The sequence below is a fragment of the Psittacula echo genome (genome assembly GCF_963264785.1).
Source record: "Psittacula echo genome assembly, chromosome: 6".
In the NCBI taxonomy this organism is placed as follows: Eukaryota; Metazoa; Chordata; class Aves; order Psittaciformes; family Psittacidae; genus Psittacula; species Psittacula echo.
In genome coordinates this window covers 14,235,373-14,259,368 of record NC_137743.1, presented here as the reverse complement: position 1 = coordinate 14,259,368, position 23,996 = coordinate 14,235,373, and the positions used below count along the sequence as shown (strand labels likewise).

At 46.0% G+C, this 23,996-nt stretch overlaps 1 protein-coding gene across 1 annotated transcript; it reads right to left on the bottom strand.

The window, feature by feature from the left end:
• Positions 1–4,196: 4,196 nt before the first annotated feature.
• CALHM3 (calcium homeostasis modulator 3) lies at positions 4,197–6,835 on the bottom strand (the record flags this gene model as incomplete). Its single annotated transcript, XM_080621058.1, has 3 exons — positions 4,197–4,658; positions 5,614–5,869; positions 6,549–6,835. The coding sequence occupies 3 exons, from the start codon at positions 6,833–6,835 to the stop codon at positions 4,197–4,199; spliced, it is 1,005 nt and encodes a 334-aa protein (XP_080477184.1).
• Positions 6,836–23,996: the final 17,161 nt, after the last annotated feature.

Genomic DNA, 23,996 nt, shown 5'->3' with positions numbered 1-23,996 from the left:
GTGTTTCCCAGACTGCCTGCAGGCATGGGCTGTGCAGAACCTTTCCTGCCCATCAGGCCAGTGGGTACCGTCAGCCTGGGCCCTGAGAGTGCAGCGGAGCTGCCACTCCTCTGAAGATCACTCAGATCCTGACAGGAAGGGCAGAGCAAGGACTACGTGAGCCAGCAATGCTCATCCATTTAGCTGGAGGGGCTGGGCTTTGGCGATGTGCCTTGACCTGAGAGTAAGGTGTCTAAGGACACGCTTCCCATGCAACCAGTGCACAGTGCAGGGAGAGGACTGAGCTAGCTGGGTGCTGGGCTGGCTGGTCCATTCATCACAAGATTGCTGACAGTTTAGCTGTGCCACTTTACCAGGGCTTATTAATTCAGTAGCAACACCAGGAGGTCTGGACCCAAGCAGACCTGAATACCTGCATTCCCCTCCCTGCTCTTTGCTCACCTGGGTAGAGGCAGCTCAGGTCTGTGTTGGACACGTCCCACGTGTTGGTACTGGGGTGCAAAGCTTCCTTATCACTTCTAACCCTCTCCTCTCTCACAAGGTCTCAGTTCAGCTCTTTGCTGTCAGCTCTGCAGACCTGGGAGCTTTCTGATGCAGAGATCCTGTACATGTTTGTCAGCACAGAGCTGACCAGACTTCTCGCCAGCTTGCCAGAACTGGATGGGACAGGCTTAGCTCTTACAGCTCAAACCTAAAAGAAGTGGGTTGTGGTGTTAGTGCTCTCCTGCATCTCCATTCCTGGTTCGCAAAGCAGCTTTGATGCACCAGTTTGCTTCCTCAAGCTGGCCAAAATATGGGGGAATACTGGGACTACAAGTGGCCATAAAATAGATGGTTGCAATATTGACTGCCTGCAAGGCATTCAGTCCCTCTGGTCCAGGCAACAGCTGTGGTGTTGACACAAGTATCAAGATACATCTGACTGTCTGGGCACCAACATGGCTGCATTGGTGGCTGTGGGACATGTCACGATGGCAAGCTGTACGTAGGGTGTCATCCAGGAGGTGCTTTTCCCCAAGGTTTTGCAGTGCATAGGCATAGAGCTAAGAAGCCAAGCTAGGTGTTTTGACCATTAGTCAGCGCTTCAGGTTCTGATGTCTCACACCAGCCCTGGGGCTCAGCTGACAATGCCAAGTTCACCCTGAGATGCCACCGCAGAGGGGAGCATGAAGCACGTCTTTGCTTTGCCTGCTGTGGAAAGGTTAATTCCATGATCTTATCAAAAAGGAAGAGATTTGGCTACATGAATACAGATGAGGCTTACTGTATTGCTAGCAAGGAGCTCAAGTTGGCTTCCCTGTTCGCCTGGTGAGTGGCTTTTCGAAGGGCAGTTGACATCAAAGCCTGCATGAATCAACCTCATAACAAGCAGAAAGCTTTTTGATCTCCAGGGAAACTGCCTTTCATTAAACACGAATGAGGGGTCTGAGCATTGGCAGTTCTCATGGAAGCCAACAGCAGGCCAGTGGGATTCAAAACAGACCCCATAAAAGCCAATGCCTGGGTCTTTCTTCCCATGTCATCTTATTAAGGAGGAACTTATTTTCATGAGCTTGCCAACAGGAAATTCTTCCAACTGATTTTTCAGGAGAATGTAGGGCTGGTGCTTCCTTCTGTGATCCCAACCTGCTTGTGCTTTGGAAACCAGGTCCTAGGAGAGATGGTAAATGGTACATGCCCAAGTCCCTCCCAGCATGGGGTCCTGTGTCTGGACACTAAGACAGACACCAAGCCAGGGATTCGAGGAGGGCTTTGTGTGTCCCAGTCAATGTAGGATATAGAGAGGAGGGACATCAAAATGGTCACAATTTCCATTGGGAGAATCTGAGAAGAGACTGGAGAAGTTGTCCTTGCAGTCAGCCCTGCTGTTTCACAGGCTTTTGGCAGGTGAGGATCCCTCAGCATGTCAGACATGTCTGTAGGTCAAGCATCAGACCAGCCCCAAGAGACAGGGAGCTGCTAATGACCCTCTGGACTCCCACTTCCACAGGAGGGTACACACTCCTAGCACAGCTGGTGGGAAGGGACCTCTGGAGAGTGTCTGGACCATGCCCCCTGCTCAAAGCACACCTAGGGTCATGTCTAATAGGGTTGTGAATATCTCCATGGATGGAGGTGCCACCACCCTTAAAGTGTTTTCTTCTGTTTAAATGGAATTTCCTGCATTTTGGGTTTGCGCCTGTTGCTTCTTGTCCTGTCATGAGGTGCCAGACACCATTTTCCATAATGTAAGAGTTCTCTGGCTTTAAAGGGGAGCACAGCATGGGACTCAGGGAGGCTGGGAGGGATGCGTATCTACAGCTCTGTCTGATTGGAGATACTCTGACCAGACTGACCCTCCCAGCAGCATGTGAACCTTTGTGGACCTTCAAAAGTATATGGCAGCGCCCTTAAATCCTCTGATTTTGTCCCTCCAGACTTAGATAACAAAGCTGTTTGTCTTCCCCTTTTTTGCATTCCATATTTTGTGTCCATTCTGGGATGACGTAAAACCTGAGAACATGGAAAACAGCATGCAAAGGGGAGCTGTGGACCTCTGCCCTGAGCTGGTTAGGAAAATAGATGATTTGACTAGTGTGGAGTAGTGAGTTCGAACTGAGTCTCAGCCTGAGATTTGTCGTGTCTGATAGAAGCAAACCAAAGATGAAATCAAAGTGCAATGCTGATTTTGAAAGAGAGCTCAGAAGCTTCCTGGACCTAAAGAGCTCCTGGTGGGAAAACAGCTGTGATATTCCCAACCAGCATGGGCCCTCTCTGAGCACATCCCAGGGAGCTCAGGGATTCATCCAGAGCTGATTTTGCTATGCAAATAAGAAAAACTCTGCAGCCCATCCCCCTGCACCCCACAGCCTCTGGCTGGGCCTCGGCTGGCAGAGGGATGCAGCAGCCCATGTGTGGGCCATGGAGTTATTTGATGCTGCTGTTTTGCCAAGTGTTCCCTCCCTCCCTGACCCCATGTACACAAACATCCTGGGAAGGAGGTCACCCACCTCCCAGCAGCAAAACACGTTAACCTGGGGGATTGTCATCCCCATCTATGCATGCATGGGACACTGCTTCTTCATTCCCCCTTCTCACAACCCCTCCAGCTTACACTCCTCCCTCTCAGGGACAAAGTGGGAATCAGCGTGAGTGTCACCCTGGAGGAATAGATGTGTTTGTGTAGGGTTAGTTTGCAGTAAAGAGTTTAATGCATCCAAACAGCGATGCTGGACAGAAATACTAAACTGACACCATGGTTGGCACCATCTACAACAGTGGCTGGAAAAAGGCAGGTAAGAGAGTAATTATCATTAGAGGCTCAGAGATAAGGTTACATTTAAGCATTTTTGCAACTAAGGATAGAAATGCCCAAGTATGTGATGCAAGGATGATCCTCTGGGTAGATTGGTTTGTACTAAAATCTAGCATGGGATTGTCAAAAATCTGTGTTCAGACTTCTCAAGCAGTCAATGTGTCCTTCCCATGGCCCAGTGCCAATGCTTTGAGCAACTGCCTGAACCCCAGCACAGCCACGTGGCTCTGGATATGATAATCTCCTTTTCCTTCTGCAAACCCAACCTAATCCAGGGACACTAACCAGAGGCATCTTCAGCTAAATTTATGCTGCTCCATGATTTGCAGCCTGTTGCCATATTTTGTTTAGAAAATGAACGGAAATATTGATGGGTTGTTAGATGGATGCTGAAATTTTTGGCAGCTGGGTTGGGGGCAGCAGACGGGAAGATACAGGAGGTGGTTTTGCCTTTCTGAGTAAATATTGGTGTGGTACTAAAAGAGTTGACAATTAAACCATTTCAGTGTCAGCACTGTGAACTCTCTGAGCAGAAATGAAATGAGCAGGAGCTCTTCACATCTCTGAAGCTGCTGCTCCACTTGGTTTGTATTCACAGACAGGTGTTGCTGTCTTGGTTAAATCCCTTTAAATCCCCTTTTATCACAGCTGTAAGGAGCTGAAAACTCTTTAATATGATAAAAGTGATACGCAAAAGCCTTTGGTTGAGAAATTTTATTAATAGTGACTGAGTCTGGGACCTTTGGATCTTCAGAGCTACTTTATTTTGGAACCTGGAGCAGAACCTTTGGGATTCGGGGTTTGGAGGAAGATGTGAGCACCACTGTCATCTGCCCACTGCTCCTTCCTTTGTGCAGAGGTATAGCAGAGCACCTTCAGTGTCTGCAGGACAAAGGCCTCTTTACACATCAGTGTGCTGGGGGAATTTGGACCCGGTTCTAGGGCTGTCTGCCCAGGGCAGAGGGTATCTCTCCTGCCCCAGTTGATGCCTCTGGGTCACTTTGCTGACATCCAGGGGAGGTTTCTCATAGTACCACATTTTCAGGAGTTTGTTCACCTGGTCCTGATCTGTGATGCCCTGGAGAAGATCTTGGTTTCCTTCAGCCCCCTCTCCTTCCCTCGACAAGCTGAAGCTGTGCAGTTTGATCTCTTGCCGCATGCTTTCGAAGAAGTGGAGGATGCATTTGTGAGCAAAGAGCCGGCTGTGCTCACAGCACGTTTCCTCAAAAATCTTCTGCTCAATGTCAATGTAGTTGCTCCAGTGACGTGCCTGCAGGAGGGCGGCCTGGTTGAAGCAAGGTCTGAGCCACCGGGCGAGGAAAGCTGCTATGATAAGGATCAACAAAATACTCCATCCAAGTGCCTGGGAGATAAGAAATGAGCAGTGGGACAGGAGTAGGACAGGCACAAAGACAGGCACAAGCTGTTTGCATGTATCACCAAGACAGGGAGTTTGTGTGGCTGGATGGGGGAGGTGGCATATCTGCACTCCTGTCCCTGAAGTCCAGCACCCCTGAACCACACTCAGAGAGTGGGTGTAGTCTCCTCCCAGTGAATACTGGACATTTATCTGTGCTTCAGTGGTTCAGTAGGATAACTGTTTTCAGTTAGCCTGGAGCTACCAGATACTTGCTTTGAGCATCAGAGCATCCCAGGGGAAGGGACTTCAGTGCTCTCCTCTGGTCATCACGTATCTCCAGTGAGATCTTCATCTGCCACCTACACTTGCTCTGGGGCCCAGGAGTCCCACAGCAGGGTGAAGAGAGCCCCTACTACATGCAGCTCCCTTTGGTGAGAGGGAAGGACTTGTTTTAAATGCCCTCCCACTGATCCTCATAATTGACCCAGCATTCTTGTACCAGCAGTGCGGGTCAGACAGGCTCCACTCTCCATCATGTCCTGTTCTACCGTTCCTGAGCAAGCTGCTTTTGTCTCTCTCGGCTTATGCTGTCCTTAAAACAGCAGGTCCTATCTGCAAGGTTAGCATTTAGAAAAGTCTTCTGACACTGTACAGAGCCTAAGGAGACATCTATATTCCTTGCAACCTGCTTTTGTTATCTGGGTTTAGAGGTTGCTGGTTTTTCTAGAAACAAAGTTCAGTTGCTTAAACCATCATTTATTTCCTTCCTTTTCCCTGGCTGAGTGACACTGGAGATTATCCCTGAGGGTGGCAACATTTGGAGCATAAAGAAGCAAAGAGCAGTTTTGCTCTCAGCCTGACCATGGTGAAGCTATCACAAACCAAGGAAGAACAGGAGTAGAAGATGCATGCCCCAGCCACCTCACTGACATGGGGGGCTCTGCCAGCAGCGACCTACCTGGGACCAGCAGCGCAGGTACCTGGACACTGCCTTGCGGGACGTGTTGTTCCTCATGAGCTCCTCATCCTTGCAGGGCACCTTGGCCAGCAGCTGCTGCACCTGCATTGGGCTGGCGCTGGCAAAGTCCACAAAGTTCTCAGGGTCCATGGAGCTGCTGAAAGCACAGATCAGGCATTTGCCATCCAGGAGGGTGACTATGATCCAGGCAGCAGGGGCCACCATGGCTCGCTGCATGATGGAGGAGCACAGGTACCTGCGGCAGGAGAATGAGAGGTGAGTGTGCAAATGTTGATAGCTTTCTCCTCATCCAGAGCCTTGATGGATTTGGCCCTACCAGAACCAGGGAGCCTACCCCTAGGACTGTTCCCAGCATTTCTCCAGCTTCTTCTGCTCTGGGATATCTTTGTTGGTGCTTCTTCCCAGTGAAACCTGTGCAGTGCATGGCAGTGCTCTGCATGCTGCCTGCATCCAATGCAGTGCATGGTCCTCTCATTTTTTGCTTTCCTCAGCTGTATACTTATATCTCACATGCACAAATCCTTGTCAGCTCTCCCTTGTCTTCCTCATTCCCTCTTTGTTTTCTCATCAGCTCAGTTTCTACCTTGAAAATCACTTTTCTCTGCAGCCTTTCTTGTCCCACTCTGCTGAATTGTGCACTGCGTAAAACTGTATGTAACAGATTGAATGTGATTCTCCTCTACCAGTGCAAGTCAGTTAAAAATATCTAAAGGGAGGGAAGCCACAAGGCTATCAATAAAAGATGACTGTGATGGAAATGCTTTTATCGTGCCCCTGCCCTGCCAGGCTCATGTGGGAAGGTCTTGGGAGCTAATCTCAGAAGAAAATTAATCACCAGGAGGATCAAAGCTATGGAGGTGAGAAAGCTAAGTGGGAGGTGAAAGGAGGGATGCCAGTCCCGGTGCAGACCCCACCTGATGACAGCCAGGTCCTTCTTTCTGTGCCCCTGTGGTCGGCTCCATTCCTCCAGCATCACCAGGGACTGTCTGTTGAGGATGAGGCCGCAGAGGAAGAGGGCGATAGGAGGTACAAACATGATCCCCAAGCCGTATGCCATGTTGTACTGGGGCAGACAGGGGCAGCTGAAGTCAATGGAGGTATACATCTTTATGCTAGCCAGCGTTAACAGCCCACAGATCCCATTCATTACAGACTCCGAGTTTGAATGGAAGTACTGGAAGATCATCCGGAAACGGTCCATTATGTTCTTTTAGCCAAGGATGCTTCTCCTGGGGAATCCCTGCCGCAGCCTGCCTTCCTTGCACCTTCTTCTGCTGTCACAGAGCAGGGGACACAGTTCAGCCCACAGTCAGACAGGGCAGGAGGATGGGCTTGGGAGCTTGGAAGAGAGCTGCTGTGACAGGGGGAAAACCTTGTGCTGGGGCTTCCTCACTGGCACACAGCTCTCACAGGTCTGTCTCTCACCCAGTGCTTATCTTCTGGGGCAGTTGGTAGCTTCTCTAGGTGAGCAGATGTGTACAGCCTCTGGCAGCTGTTTTCTCTGTGCTGTTTTTCATTTTCAGGGCTGTCGCATGTGCCAGCCAGTGACAGCCTTCGGTAGTGCTGGGTCCCTCCCTCCTGGAGATGCTAACTCTCAGTGGAGAGACATTGGTGAATGACTGTGAGTTGCCTTCTGCACTGATCGAGGACTGCTGAGTGATTAATGAGATGGTAGAAACCAGGCTTATCTATGTTACTGCTGCTGCTCCATTTCTTTTTGGTGAAGCAGGTCCCCAGCCCACAGTGGGGCAATGGCGAAGCAGGGAGCATATACCTGGCTTTCAGCAAGCCACATCACCATGAGCTCAGATTTCCCTATGGAAATGGGCTGAAAGGACCAACCCTTCAGTCAGGAGGCTTTGAGAATCAATAGCTTTCAAAGCCTGGAATGGCACTTTGGGGCAAACGCTGCTCTTGGCTACACAGCACACATGAACTGTGACATTTGTACCATACTTACACCCATGTCCAAGGCCCTTGTGCTGGGGTTCACTCTTGCTTCCCATCAGAGGGCAGGGTGCAATCAGAGCAGCAGCCTCATTTGTCCCAAGGGACTGGATTATCGTCTTCTGTCTATTTTAAATATCCCAGAAGCAATTTCTCTTTTCCTCTCAGATAAATACAGCCCATTGCCACACAAAGGAGCTCCATTTTTTTCTGATGTATGCAACATCATTTTCCTCTCCCCAGCTTTCATTTGAAAACATTTTCAGATTGCTTCTCATCTGCGGTTTCCATGTGCATTCAGGAAAGGGGAGGGGGGGGAAGTGTTAGATTTACCTATTTCATTAAAAAAAAGAGTACTTCATCTCCACTGAAATACACTTGCTGCCAGCACTGAGGTTTCTGCCCATGCTGGCTCTCACTGCAGGACTGGTTACTGAAAGGGAGCAGTGGGAAGGGGTACCTATTGCTGCTGAGAGGCACATACTCACAGAGAAACTTTGTCATCTCCTCCAATCTAAACAGCAACTTGCACAATTACTTTAATGAAATACAGCTCCATCAACCATAATATTTGTGTTCTCCTTCACCTGCGAGTGGAAATGACTGTTAATATTAATCCATCAGCAATAAAAAACCGTGGCTAATCGATTAATGTTTCCATTTGCTATTATAGGATGTCAGGACCCCTCCATTTTGCTGATCAGAACCCTTGGTTGACCTGCACACATGATTTTTAGCCAGGGTGCAGCTTGTCTTGGTTTCAATTGCTTTAATGCTCATTGGGTTTCTCATTTAATGGCTTGCATTCCTATGCTGACTTGGGTTCAGGAAGTGTTATGCATTCTCTGTAGAACAATTACTTTACAGAAATCATTTTGCCTTTCCAGCTTTCCTGGGCAAAACCTCACTAAAGGCTAAATAGTTCCTCGCAGCTCAGGAAAATAGAATGTAACAAGAGAAGGAAGCATCCTATGGACAGCACAAGCTACGAGGGAACTTAACTTCTCCCAAATGCAATTCCCTTGCCTGGGCATCAGAGGTCTGTAATGGGTGCCTCAGGGTAACTACTGTGCTCTGTTGTGATCTAGGATATCACCAGTAACTGAGACCTGAGACATGGAGTTGTTGAATCACAGAAGAAAGGGAATATTGCTTTATTTGTGGCAAAAGACATTGGGAGCTTCCCGGGAAGAGAGAGAGAAAGGGCCCTTGAGGTAAGTAAATTGTCAGACATGGGCAAGTACTCCAAATTATTCTCAAAACTAAGCACGTTTGATTACTCTCAGTTCTTAGGGTGAAACAAAGAAGAAACAAAGACTAAAATCATCTGTCTCCCCTCCTCCAGCAAGGGGACCTGCCCACCTCCCCAGCAGTGTGATCACCCTGCAAGGGTGTCTGAGACTCTATGGGGCTGTTGAACAAGGGCACCATCCTCAGAGGAAGGCAGCTGCTCCTCAGCAGCGAACATCCAAACCCATGCTGGAAGCTGTTGTTCCTCTGCACATCTTTTGGACATCCATGTTGGACACCCCTTTGCTTTTGCCTCAGCACTGCAGAACATGGGGAGAGGGAAGGAGATGCCTGTACTCCTGTATGGGAGTAAAATACCAGCTATAGGATTTTTGCCTTAGATGATGGAGAAGGTGGTGAGTACAGGTGTCCTTTTGGTGAAGTACAGCCATCAGTCCCTCTTGCTTTGGGGAAAAGAATGGCTTCATCACCTACATTGGAGCTGGTCATTTAAAATAAGATAAGTTCAGCACAACAGTATTCTGTGCATGAGCCTGTGATTGTGGAGCAGCACTGATGCTGTGCATGCAGCATGCATGCCTTCAGGGTGTGTGCATATCCAGAGCAAGCCCTTATGCATATATTTAGGAAGGTAGCAGAGAGCCAGCAGCACAGTTCACAGTGTATCTGTGCCACAGCTCCATGCTCACTGTTGGGTTGGTCCCCAGAGGACAGAGGCAGGAGCGCTGTGGCTATGCCAGTAAGCCTGCTTGCTCCCTGGCCTCTGCAGCAACAAGTGAGGTATGATTTGCTTTGTCACCCTTTGTCTGCCTTTTCTGTGTTGGGACTGGACCCTCTTTCCCCCAGGAAAGCCAATGTCCAGGAGCAAACATTTTACCCATCCCAAAACTTGCTCTGCTGGAAACAGGCCATTGACATGAGCACTTGTTCTGGCAAGCAGGGAAGGCCCCATGGAGCTCTGTTGGGAGCATTTCTGGCCCATGGTGTGTGTGGGAGATGATGGGTTACCCCATTAGGAGCTGTTTGCAGTTGTTTTTAGCTTTGACAAATTATTTAATTACCTGGACTGATTTTTTTTTTTTTTTTTCAGTCTGAACGTCTGCTTCAGGCAAAATATTTTAGGAAACTGTTGCACAGGTTGGTCAGCTGCTGCTGGGACGATGGGAATGCACAAAAACCGGGATTTATTTTCCCCCGTTAAAAGCAGAGGGTTGCAATTGATCTGCAAAGGCACAACAACTCTGACATCACCTCAAGGGCTCAGTGGTGCCTGTCCTGCTCCAAGTGGGTGCTGCTGTTGGGCTCCTCCCATGAGCTCCACAGGGGGCTGAGACACCGCCAGCTCCTTTTTGTGCCTCTGTTGCTGGCTGTAGAGTTACCCTGGGACAAACTGAGGTGCAGAACCGGCCCAGCACATTCTTGGGCTGCATGAGACGACTGTGAAATTAATTCAGCTGTGAATGTCTCTTCCTTCCTAACTTCTTGGCTCATTAATTGCTGTGCAGGGATGCCACCTCCATGTGATGTTTGGTTAAAATGAGTACTGTATGGCCACAAGAAGCAGGTACCAAGTAACGTTTCCCCTTATGGGGTTAAGTGTGTTGCACACGAGCACCCAGACCTGGTGCTGGGAGGATGAATAAGTCACTAGTGAAATGCTGTGTCCCTGTGGTGTGAGAGCAACTACATTCTCCCAGGTAACGGAGGGAGGACTGTGGTCCAGACTTTGCTTTTGGCACCTCTCAGCTGGTGAATTGGAAACCCCCTTCTACCCAGCCTTGTTTAGTCAGAGGACAAGGGTTAACGCTTTTCAAGGCTTAGATTAAATACGTCATCTTGCCTTTAAGTGAAGGCCATTAACACCATGAATCATCTTTACCAGCAGCACTGCCTACAGACCAGTATCTTGTTCCTCTGTAGTTCAGCTGGGCTTGTTGCTAACCCTCAATCACACAGGTAGGCACCCTGAGAGCCTGTCTATGCTTGACCAGCAGGTTGCAGCTGAGCTTTATTTTCTATAACCTTTTTCGTACAGTCTGTGGACCAGTTTCCCACTGGTATCTGAGGACAGTGGAGCAGCATCTTTGCCTTCTTTCTCTGCAAAACTGGCAGAGGACTTTACCCCTCACTGCCTGTGAATCTTTCAGCATCTTCAATTTATCACAGCAGAAGTCACCTTCCATTTCAACTGCCCATGAAGAAGGACATAGTCGATATTTCCTCCCTCCAAACACTATGCAAACTCCTTATGGTCACTGGTAGCAGAGACAAATTAAAGCACTGTTGGCTCTGTAGGGAAGGGACCACCCGAATCTGAGTATTTTTTGCACAGCTGAGTACTCAGCCCAGGCCAAGCAAATAATGAGTAATGACCATTAAATAATTAATGAGGTGCTAGCAAAAATAATGGCAGCATTGTGAAATGTAATTTGTCTTTACTAATGATGTTCTCTGGAGATTAGATACTCCTGTATTCTGTCTTGTAACTTCGTTAAAGCACCAACATGCAGCTGACTGCCAGTGATGAAATAGATGGCTTAGTTATGTGTTGTTCTTCTTAAGAGCTCATTACATATTGCTTTTCTGGCCATTAGCACTTAGGTTTTTGGCTTATGTGGAAGCCCTGTTTTCCTGAACTCTGCATTATCCCAACCTTGACCCAGTTCACACCATTTCTAATTGAGAGATCTTTTTGCAAGACCATTTATTTGCTTGGCTCTGAGCTGATGCTGCAGTGAAACCATTTGAGATGAGCTGCTTCTTATCTCAAGAATGAGTTAGAGAGTAAGGTTGGAGAATTAGGGAATCAGGTTGATCTCTTAATATCATGGCTTAGCGATTTTCAGGCTTCTACTGATTTGCTAACACTCACATATCTTCCAAGGTAGATGCAGGCTCCAGATAGCAGATTTAAGGCTGCTGACATTTAAATAGCTTTTCTTGTTATTTTTCTCAGGTTCTAAAAATTAAGCTCCAGCCCTGGGGATTCCACAGTTTGCAGGCTGAAATTCACTGATAGCAAGCTTTTCTTGAGAAATTGGTTTGTCTTCAGTTTGCAGAGGCGTCATAGAAACTATTTAGGTGTTTAATAGGAAATGGAGGCTGGGTTGTGAAACACATCTCTGCTGTGACCCTGGGTCTCTGCAGCCACTGGGGTTTGGGGCTGACACAGTCCTTGTCTGGTTCAACTACTCCAGGAATCAGACCAAGTCCTTCAATAGTTGGATTCATGGTTTTTAAGTCAAAATTTCTGTCTGTGCTGTGTCGTTAATTCACCGAAGACCCACAGGTAAGTCACAGCTAAAAGCTGATATTGCCACTCTCCAGAGATGCTCTTGGTTGGCAGCTGCATGAGCACTCAGCTTGCAGACACTGGCTTCCAGTGCTCAGATCCAATGCACAGGTTGGTTTACTGTCACTCTTCTCCTGGCTATTATGTCGAAAGGACTGTAAGATAATAAAATCTTGTTTGATGGAAGTGTAGGGAATATGGCTTTATAAAATAACCTCTGCATTATGAGTCCATATCTCATTATAAGTTTTTCCATGTTGACAGCAAGAACATGTCTTGTACAAAGTCAACTTTCTGTTGACTCTTACCAGTGATTCAGGCAGTAACCATCTGGGGTACTAGATAAGGACTCCTGGATTTTCAAGATGTAATCTTTTGCACAGATTTTTTTATAGCTCTCTGTTGGCTACAGATATGTTGTTATAACATGAGCCTACCTGTGCTGACAGTGATGGTGGTTGAATTTAGTACTTCTGGGATGTACAAAAAATGATGTATGAGCTCCCTAGAAACAAACTGCTTAATATGTCACAGATCTGTCGTAAGGAACGATCCTATATTTCTCTAATTGACATGTCAAGAAGGGGAGAATTTTGTAGAGCTAGAAAGAGAAATTTATTAGGAAATTTCACAATTTTTTCCCCAAGAATTTTTTTTTTGTTTGTTTTTACTTGAGGCCTTAAACAAAACTGACTGTGTTTTCAAGTCAGGCATAGAGTTATGAAGAAGCATCCCAGCGTCACTGCCGTACACTTGGTGCAGTAAAGCCGGGGCTTTAAAAATTGGGAGCCAGGGCTGGGGGGAGAGAAGGGGGAAGAGCAAAGCCTCTAACCAGTTTGGAAACACATTTTCTTGGTGCAACACAAAGCGATGCAGTGGTGTTAAACTGCATTTAAAAAGAGCAAGACTGCGTCCTTGTGCTTAGCTTGCAGAGGGACCCGTCACCACAGAGCGGTGCTGCGGCTCCTGCGCTCCTGCCTGCTCACAGCCGCTTCCTCCTGCACTGCTGCACACTGGAAGGGCTCTCTATCCATCCGTGTCTCTGTGCGATTATACTCAGAGGCAAGAGGGAGATTGCTCAGGAGTGCTGAGCATCCCTGGAACTGCTGCTGGGCGCATTGACATTGCCCGCCCTCTGTGGTGTGCACAGTGATATGGTTGTATTGCTGGAGGTTGAAGCACAAGCGTTCTTTAGATGATATGATACATACATGAGATGAGCACTTGGGCTCATCTTATTTATGTATCTCAGCTACAAATTTCTATTGAGTTTTAAGAGACATCAGGCATTTTCTTGTCTAAAAGTGTGGTAGAGCAATGATAACTCTTTCTTATGCACTGCAAATAAACTGCAGAGCTTGTGCTGGCAACTGAGAATGAAGCAATCCCACTGGGAGAGCTGGGTGGTGGTAAGGTTCTGCTCCTCTGTGCTGTAAACCATGAAGCAGAGTTTCCCAAGAAAAGTGAGGCATGTATGAAGATGTCATAGCCAAAACACTACAGGCATTTTCTTGTTACAAGAAGACCCGATCTCTCTCCACAGGAGTTAAAATTCATCTTGCTCCATGTTCAGTGGTGCCCTGAGGTGGGAGATTTACTCTTCCAGTGCCTTGTGTAGTTTACTCACATATACAGTGATGCTTAAAAAAGCCTGCATCTGTGTGAGGAGGCTGTGCATGCAGTGAGGCATGATGTCTGCTCTGCAAAGGTGTAAACCATCACATACAGCAGCATTTAATCCAGTCGGGGTTTGGGTTTGTCTCAGATTTCCTTCAGGCACTAGTGCTGACTCCAAACTTGCCTCAAAGTGAGTCACAGACAGAAAAACCAGCTCGCTGAGGCATTTCTCTGCAGGGGAAAAAATATTCAAACCAGCAGCTCTTTTTCATCAGAAGCGTTTAGTCACATCCTTTGACAGCCCCCTTTTCCAACCACCCTGGCCCCCCCAGCAGCACAGTCACAGGGGTGAAGGCTCAGCCACTCTTCATCTGAGCCTTGCATGGGCAGCAGCTGTGGCCGCTGTCACCCAGGATGGAGCCCCTTAGGACGGGTTGAGCAGCTCTGACACCTCTCCACCTCTAGCTGTTGCTGCTTTCCTAAAAGCCTTTCATTCCAGATAAAAATCTGTCTTGTTGTACGGACTCTTCGTGTTCAGAGTGGCTCAGCTGGAGAACGGCTATTCTTTCAGGCAGTTCATTCAAGAGCAGCAATGACAGGATTGTTTAGAAGCTGTGAAGAGGACATCTTAATCTTCCAGGCAAATTTCAAATTTTTCTCTTATTTGCTGCAAAGGAGCTTTTCCAAAGCTTTGATCTCAGGTAGCAGCTTAAATATTATGGGAGTTGAGAGTTTGTTAACGCTTGCATGTGTATGCACACTCACTGCTGTCTGGTTATCTGCAGAGTAAAATCTAAGCAAATTCAATTCATCTTCCTGCAAAATTGGAGTCCTGTTTCACAAGATTGTCTTGTCACTTAGCTCTTCACTTTATCTGTGTGTATAACCCACCTGCTCACATCATCAATCTTCTTCTTTGTGTATATTTATGCTATTTATATAGTCTTCCAGAGCACTGTGAACACAAATTCTGTTACCTCATCATAGCAATTCTGTTTCTTCCAGGAATATACCAGCCTGCCTTAACCTTCTCAGGGGGTTTCTTCCTTTCACCAGGAGCAGATAATCTCTGTGATGACAAATAACTTGTGAATGATCCCTATGGCAGATTTTGTCCATGCTTGGCCATGATAAATGGGAAACCAACAAATCCTAGGAATCTCAAGATGTTCATTCTTGAAGGTACAGTTTTCCTTTCTCTGCCTAACTCTTATTTCTTCTCTCAAACACATTCTGATTTTGGAGCTTGTCTCTGGGCTTAAAAGCTTCAGACCTTGAGCTCTAACACGTTATCAGAGGGAAGATAGAAGGAAGAGGTCGCTTCAGGTTGCTGTGTGTTTATTGCTGCATTGCTGGTCTCTGGCATGTTTCTGGTTACTGTCTCCAGGCACATAATCACGAGGAGTAATTAATGTATGTTTTTAGAAGAGGCAATCCCAAGAAAGCAATAAACTTTCCCCAAAGCAGCAGATAATCTTAGAGAAACTGTATGGTGAAACCAACCAACCATCCTAGCCCCACACAAGCTCTTGTAGACAGTTAAGGACAAAACCATGCCATCGCCAGAGACATAGTCCTTCACAAAAAAGACTCTGCTCTCTCAGTACTGGTCCTCGGTGCAGAGCACAGAACACCTTTGAAAGACAAGATTATGGACTGTAATTTATAACTTCACTTAATACTAACAATCGGGGACTCAGCAGAAATGGTCTTTTAAGGCACATTGCAATTTTCAATATTCTCAGTTCCAAGCTAAATCTTTGTGGTCTCAGAGGCAGTAATTACCTGGTGTGCCTTGTGTCCTGCAGAGGATAATCATCTCACTCTGTCTTTGGTAGCATCCTGCCTCTGTCTAACCACTCCTGTCTTTCCAAAGCAAACAGCTAGAATCACATTGTGTGGGATGACAGGATTCTGTGGCCTGGTAACAGCCACCTCTCTGCTCCTTCAGGTTTTATCTGCAGTAACAGGGTTTTGGTTATGGGCCTTTTCCAAGAGCTCTGAATACCCCTGAGCTGTTCTCTGTTAAACCTCCTGGGGAACCCAGTGTCTTGACTTTGGTATCACACGCAGCATTAAATGTGCTGTTGTAAATTAATTCTTGTCCCTTCATCAAGATCTTTCATGGACAGACCCTCTCGTTCCCTCCTTCCTCTTCCCATACCTCCACTATGATGGGAACATGTCCCTTTGAGCCGTTTCTTGTCTTTAAACCTCATAAATTTTTCCCTTCAGCTGATGGCCGTTCATCGCTGCAAAATAACATGCTGTAGTGACTCTGAGGGGCACTACAAAATATACTTGAGGTTCAATTCAGAAACAATGGCGGAGTGACAGCAAAGGTGAATGAAGAGGGTCAAGAGAACTGATCCCTCCCCTGCTTAGTCTCATCCAGGATCCTCAGTAGTTAGTGGCTGAGCAGGTTTCTTGGAGCTAACTTCTCAGCCATGAAGCAGCACTCAGCTCAGCTTGCTGCCTCTGCAGTGTTCCTGATATTCACCTCCACTTTCCCATCCCTCTTCATCTGGCCTCCCTGGATTCATAGCCAAGAACCACCCTTGTTTCTTAGGAGTAAACCATCCCATGTGATTGAAGCTGACTTTTTTGGGAGCCAGGCCAGCACACAGTGGCCACAAAACAACCACAGACTGGCTTTGCTGCTGCTGGTTACAAACAGTGCCTGGAGTTGACTTCACTTGAATGCTTGCTGGCTTCCATCCATGGCTTTCTGACCTGACCAGCGGAGCAGAACGCTTAAGCCATATAAGCGCAAGGCAGGGGTTGTGTTTTGGGTTATTTCAGATTATCAAACTCTCAATCTTTGTATCTGGCATAATCATTGTTTTATTGCCTGTGTCCTCTTTTAGCTAGAAGCACACTCTGGAAGTGGACAGAAGCATGACGAATCCAGCTCTTGCTATTGAATCCCTTCCCAAATGAGGCTAAATTCTACCCTAAAGGGTTTTAACTACCACAAAGATGGAGAGAGTGAAGATAATTGTAAGAATTATGTAAAAGCAAAACCCCTGCATTGGCAATTGGCTTTAACTACTAGTAAGGCTATAACTAGGGCCTTGGCCTATTTAGCCTTTTCCAATTTGTGGAAAAGAAAGTTGAATGATGGAACCACAATTCATAAGTATCTACTTTGCCTGTTGTATCAGACAGAAAAACATCTAATAAGCTCCACTGACATGGAACTTGCAATGCAGAAATTTTTAGAAGAGATAGTAATGTCAGGAATATGTTCATCAGTAAATGAGAACTGAAAATCTATCCCTGTTCGTGAAGTGAGTAATTCTGGGTGATGCTCAGTTACTAGGCTCTAATGCCACCTGCAGGATTTTAGTGACAGCGTGAACAATACGAGTGGTGCAGTTTGAACTGGAGTGTTTATTCATATGGGAAGCGAGTGTTTAGTCCTTCTGTTCACATTTATCAGAGCCCAGTGACAGGATGTGATTTCGTATCATGATCTGTTGTGCACACTGGAAATTTTGAGAAATGAACAGATCTGTCTGCAAGATTATTCAAATAAGCACTGCTGGGGACTTGTGCTCTCCTGTTCCTCCCTGGTTTAGTTGTGCATTTCAGAAGTACATGAAATGCATGCTAGCTGATCCTTGCTGTTAAGCCAAAATTAAGGCTGATATCTGCCTATAGGGTTAGTCTTCATTTCTGGGACAGGACTGGACCCTTGGAAAAAGAAATAGTTGCACCTGTTTTGCTGAATATTCCATGATACACTCCTGGTGAGAAGTTCTTCCCATCATGAAGGCACTAAAATTGTCTTTGAGGATCAATGAGGCTTTATGATACTAAACTTGACATTTCTGAGTTTGTGGCAGGCTCCCACCATTTTATTCAATGAGCAAAGAAGAGAAGCAGTGACTTCAGATGCTACCGGCAGGCTGCACATCCAGAGCCACCACAAGGCTCTGAAGGCTGGGAAGAAGATATTATTGCTGTTGTTTCCAGGTCATCTTTTTGAGATTCAGCCGACTTCAGTGCAATATCCTTGGGACTCGTCAGGGGGGTCAGGAGGGAGTTAATAAGCAGCCTGGTCAGCCTGTCTGGGGACCTCTGAAGGTGGTATTCACCTTCAGAAACTACACAGGGTTTGGCCAAGTTGGGTGGAAGATTGTCAGGAGCTGAGCTGGACATGTCCTCTTTCTACAACTAGTCTAAGGTTGAGTCTGATGTCTTGGTCGACTAGCTGTTTGGTACTGCTTTTGTCATTCTGCATGGTGGTGTTGGGGGACTGTTTGAAGACTGTGCAAGACTGGGAAATCAAACCCCAGATTTTTCCTATTGCTTTATTTGAGGTTTGTAAACCTTGGAGGCTTTGAATTTGCACTGCTGTTCTGGAACCAGGTAAGGAAAGGTGGAGGGGTGTTGGTAGAAATACGATTAGATTAGTCCATCGCCATGCTAGCAGTAGGGCCAGGGGCTGTCAGAAACCCTTCCAGTGAGGAATGTAGTAAGGGGGGAAAGGAGTTTGACCAAAAAGGTGTTAAAACATCACCAGTCCTCATATGCAATATGGTTGGGAAACGCTACTGTAAAATAGCTCCACCTGTAGGTAAAACAACACAAAGGATAAGGACGTGCTTAATACCTTGGCAGTTGTCTACTGACTAGTATAGCAAAGCTGATGGGTGCCTTGCCTTTGATAATCTAAATAACCATTTTAGGTATTGAGAATGGCAAACACATTTAGAGGTATAGAACAACAATCTTTAACTTCCCCTTTCTCTAGCTAACCACATTTAGTAAAAGTTTGTTTTTTCCTAATAGTCCTTGAGGATGCTGACTTCTTAGCATAATGTAAAGTTGGCTTGTGATGACCCAGTTAGAAATCTGGGCACCTCCACTGTTAATTTGGGCAATAAATTTAATTAAAAGCAAATATTTAAATTCAGAAATAGGATATGAGGTTGGCACGGGCATCTGTCATCAAAGTCTTGGTTTGTCCCTGTTTTAACAGAAAGCCATTTAGATCTGCAAAGGATGTAGGATCTTCTTTAGAACACAAATATCCCTTAGGATCTGCTCTGCCATAATAGCCTACCTGCCACCTCAGTAGAAATATCTACCATCTTGACAGAGATGTGAGACTGAAGGGAAGGTCCATTGTCCAAGGAAAGGTTTCAAGGGAGAAGCTACCCAAGAGTAAAGCGAGTGGCAGCAAAAACCCTGCCACACTGGTCTATCCGTGGAGCTGGTAAATTCACTGTATTCTGTTAGGGAGGAATCTCTGGCTGATGTTGCTGGAAGTAGGGGTTCAGGCTGGCTGGCAGAGTGAAACTCCAAACGGAATATCAAAGACCTGACTATTAGCTGTGCTAAATTCCTGTCAGATTTCTCTTGTAGATCAAAGGACTCTTAAAAAAGGGAGGAGCTGATTCCCCTGGAAATATCCTCTGCTCAGTACTGGCCTTTCATGTATGCCTCAGCTTAGGGGTGAGATCTGGACCTCTGGGTTATGGCACAAATGTGCCCCTTGAAACTTTCTTCTCTGGAAGGAAGCAGCCTTGGGGTTGCTTTAACATATACTTGGGGTTCAGCAGGTCCCACAGAGTTCCCCAGTGTGGCATGCATAACAAATAGGCTTGAATTAAAAGGGACTTAAACACCTTTCACCTAAGTGCTGCAAGGGTATAACAGATATTTGCATGCCAGAACTCGATAAATAACCGCACTACTGATCACCACAAAAGCGACCAGTGTGTGTGGGAGAAATTAGTATTTTACAACCACCCCATTTATTCTCCCGTCTTAATAACTTTCTTCATATGATTGATTTTGAGCATTGTTCATGACAAATACATAAGCAGCACTTTGCAAAATGGCTGCTAAAAAAAGTAAAAGCTCTTCAGCTTCTGCATGTTGGTAGAGGGGTCAGACCCATAACAGGTCTGCATAAACAGAAGACGTTGTTCATTAAAGTAGAACTTCCCAAAGGAACTGATTATCCGAAGGAAGCCATTCTTTCACTTTGGCTCTTTTTCTTGCTCTTTCATATAGTGCAGTTATTGGATTTATATGTATTCTACACAAGCAACTTCAGAGAGAATGTAGCAACCAAGTGGAAGAAATGGGAAGTCAAAAGGCATGTCTACAGCTGGATCTGGTTCTGGAAAACCTGTGAGAGAACAAGAGTCCTTCATCTATCAGATGAAGACACTACATGATGCAAGGCTTGGAAGTTTGTGTTAGCAAACTTACAGGAGGGACAGCATGCACGTTTTTACTGTAAGGTAAATCATTTTTGCATCAAGTTCTCTTGAGTATGAGATCTCTGCTATTGCACGGTGCTTTCAAGCTGGGGTACACATCTTCCTGAAAATGCTGCTGTGGATAAAGTCTAAATTGTTCCTGTGGTGGCAGGAATCATGAGGTGCAATTTTGTGCCCCTTTTTGCACCTGGGAGAGATGCTGCTGGGATGTTGAACATCGTGGTCAGCAGTGGTCTCTGCACAGCCACACGGATTGCTGGAAAAGGCTTGCCGGACACTGTAGCGGAGGAGTCTGTTAATTTTTAAGGCAGATAAAGGAAGTGGCTTTGCTTGCTTTTATGGAAAGTGCTTCCAAAAAGGAAGGGCAGCATGGAAGAGCTGTCCTCCATGAAGCTACCTGATAGAAAGTTTAATAAGTAGTTGATACCATGCAAGAGATCTCAACATAGCAGCTGCAGAGTGTGAGAGGGAGGAATGTAGGAGGACTGGAGGAATAAAAAGCCCTAAGAATAGTCCATGCAGTCTCTCTGGGCCTTTCTCCCTCTTCTGAAAGTTTTCCCTTTCTGGCAAATGCTTCCACAGTAGCACTTAAATGACACTTTGGTGCTTCTTACATACACAGATGTCCATCCTGGATGGTGCTACTGTGGTTCTGCCTTGAAGGTCAGGCAACAGCTTCTGCTTTTGTGCAGATCCTGTGCTGATGAATGGGAGAACTGCTAATGTAAAGGTTAGAAAACAAACAGAATTAATCTGTGGCATCAAGCTGGCTGTACAAAACATGTTTTCCCAGTGTGAGCACTGTATGGCTGGTGTGTCATGAAAGATGGACACTTCTCTCTTATCCCACTTGTAGAAAATGAATATCTACATTTCTTACAAAGAAGTAAACTAGGATTTAGCTTTCTCAGGGAAGGAACACCAAATTGGATGATCACCTGTCATGATGACTTCTTGTTGACTGCTGCGTGAGACCAAGCGTTTTATAAATGTTGATGAGGCTTTACATCTACACAACTGTTCCACCTCTCCAATTTAAGCTAATATTTCTAGAAGTATCTTTGCAGACTGTGCTGGTTGCTGCTGTTGTCCTGTTAGACACAGAAACCCACAGGCAAAAAGTTATTCACCTATGACTGAGAGCAGACTCTTGTAATCCTGTCCTCTTTGAGTTCATAATGCTGAACTTGCTTCTGTTCCACCTGAGTCTTACATCCAGCTCTGCACTGGGTTCACAGGTGACAGCAGTGGGGCAAACGTTCCTGATGTAGCAGCTACAGAGCATTTCATTTTGGAGTGATGGCATGCCGCATCAAGAATGCAGTTGGTCAATTGTCATTAAAGCAATTAAAAATACATGAATTAGGAGATTAGCCCAACAATTAGGTGGAGTGAATGTCTCCCAAAGGATCTTTTCTCCTTGCAGCATGCGGATCGATACATTTCATGGGTAGGTGTGTCTTTTTCTTTCACATCTGTTGAAGTTCTGATGCCAGGCATTTAATTACAACAAATCAAACAACAGCTGATTTCTTTTGCAGATCCTTTTATGGTATGTGAGGAAAAGAATTAGATTAATGGGTGTGTGAAATAAGGAAGGCTCAGTGGATCAAAACTTGCTCTGAAAGGGATAACATATCCCCACCCTCAGCCCCTGTGCTGCTGTAAGTGCCACATGTGTCTTGTTGCTTCAGTTTCTCCATGTGGAGATGGAGGAAAACATGAAGAATGAGGAAAGCATTCACTCATTTGAGATTAATGTTTCCAGTGGGTGTAAAAGGTGGTCAAGCCATCGTATGTCCAATGCTTGGCACTGCCACTCACATGTGTGCCAGTGAGTGGTCCAGGCAGCTGGACCCCATGAATTTCAAAGCCAAAGGGACCTGGGCAGCATCCACTCAGTGCTTGTGCTTTGTTCTGTGACACTCATTTCCTGCGTCATGCCTCCTATTCTGAGCATCCTCTCAGGGTGTAAATTCTGACATGTGTTTGCCCAAGTCTCTGAGCAATCCTTAGCAATGGTGGCTCAGGACTCGTGCGTACTTCTGTTCTGTGAATCTTCATAATTATATCTTGTTTGCTGTTGCCTGGTTTCTTGTGTAACCCCTTGAGGGATTATGTGCCTAGAAGGCATAAACACAGGCTTTGCAAAAGGAATTTTTAACTATGTTTGCTTCATTGCCACATACAACTTCAATTGGAGATCTTCGCACAATACCCTGAGTCCTTAGATCCAAATGCATTCGTCTGATCTTGCCCCCTTCACAGTCTGAAAGCCTCCCTGTGTACCAAATATAGCAGTCTTCCCCACTGTCCTTCTCTGGCAAGCTCTTTTATACATGTAGATGCTGCCCTCCAGCTGTTTCATCAATCCTATCGCACATCCCATCTTCTCTTTCACATATGCCTGAGCCGAGCAGCAGGAGCTCATTCTTGCACCCAGCTTTTGGGTAGAGAATTCATGTATGGTGTCATGATTTAAGGTACTAGATGTTCCATGAGCAGCTGTGACTGTGCAATGCCTTTCTCCTTGTGTTTGTTCAGAATGATAATCTTGATGTTAGCACCGTTCCCAGAGCTGATGCTCATTTCAGATGAAGTTCATGGACTCACTGCATTGTCTTCATCAACTTCTAAGCACATATTACAAATGTAAGGAAGAAGGTGGAGAGAAATTACAATTCAGTGCAAACTCATCCTGCTGTGTCACACAGCATGCTCTCTCTGCCAGACCCCCACTACCTGTCAGGATTGATATCAAGAAATGGTGTGTCCCTAATTAGGCAATTCAGTTGGTATCACTAATATTAAGAAACAAGGAGTGTCCTGACTTACTGGCTTGCAAGCCTTGCAGTTGTGGCAAGCTGTTTTAATGCTCACTGTTGCTACAGCACAGGAAAAATGCAAAACCCCAGAATCAGTGTGATCCTGTTTCGTCTATCAAGGGCCCCTGTGATCACAGAGCATATTTCTCACCCTGTTCAACATTTTCTGCAGGAAGAGCTGACATAAGTTGGTAAGGACGGCAAGCATCCACTCCTTCTCTAACCAGCATCAGGAGCAAATTCAAAGACTATTTGATAAAGTGAACCCACATATGATCGTAGCACCCCCTGGTGCTGTTTTGCATTCCTCCCCTTGATGTTAACTACGGGCTGTGGTGTCAGGCAAAGAGAAGCCCATCCCTCACAGAAGCTGAACATGTTGCTAAGGCAGATCTATACAGCTTCTTCCTTTCAGTGATGCAACTATATGCTTTCTCCAAGGTGAAAAGGGAGCTGATTGAACACATAATCTGTTAGCCATGTGTTCACATTCATGTTATGGTATCAAGATTAAATTGGTGGCTGGTGTCTAAAACAGTGGATTTGGTGGAAGCAGAAAGCACTTGGTCCAACCATGTGGTGAGCTGTAAGACAAGGCAGAGTTAGCAGCATGCATGATGCATGTGTGAGTGCCTGTATTTTAATGGATGACTGCACAGAAATGTTCCCTGTGCAACTATATGGATGTTTCCTATGCCTCCAGTCCAAAACTCTGATACCTTTCTTTTTTCAGGACCTCTTTTATACAATGGAAAGATACTTCTTTCCATTATAATTTGCTTTGTGCTGCCACCTTTTTCTGCCACCTAAAACATAAAGCTTCACAGAAATATGACTGCAGACCTGTTACAACCCAAGGACAGGTACAGAGAGAGGTTAGAGAAAAGGAATTGAGAAAGAACAAGGTTTTTTTTCTTCATTGGTTGCAGATAATTAGGTTCAGCGGGATGGAAGGTATCAGCCTTCCAGTATCTGAAGGGGGGCTATGAAGATGCTGGGGAGGGACTTCATTAGGGACTATAGCGATAGGACAATGGGTAATGGGTTCAAACTTAGGGGAAGTTTGGACTGGATATAAGGAAAAGATTCTTTACTATAAGGGTGGTGAGGCACTGGAATGGGTTACCCACGGAAGTTGTGAATACTCCATCCCTGGTGGTGTTCAAGGCCAGGTTGGACAGAGCCTTGGGT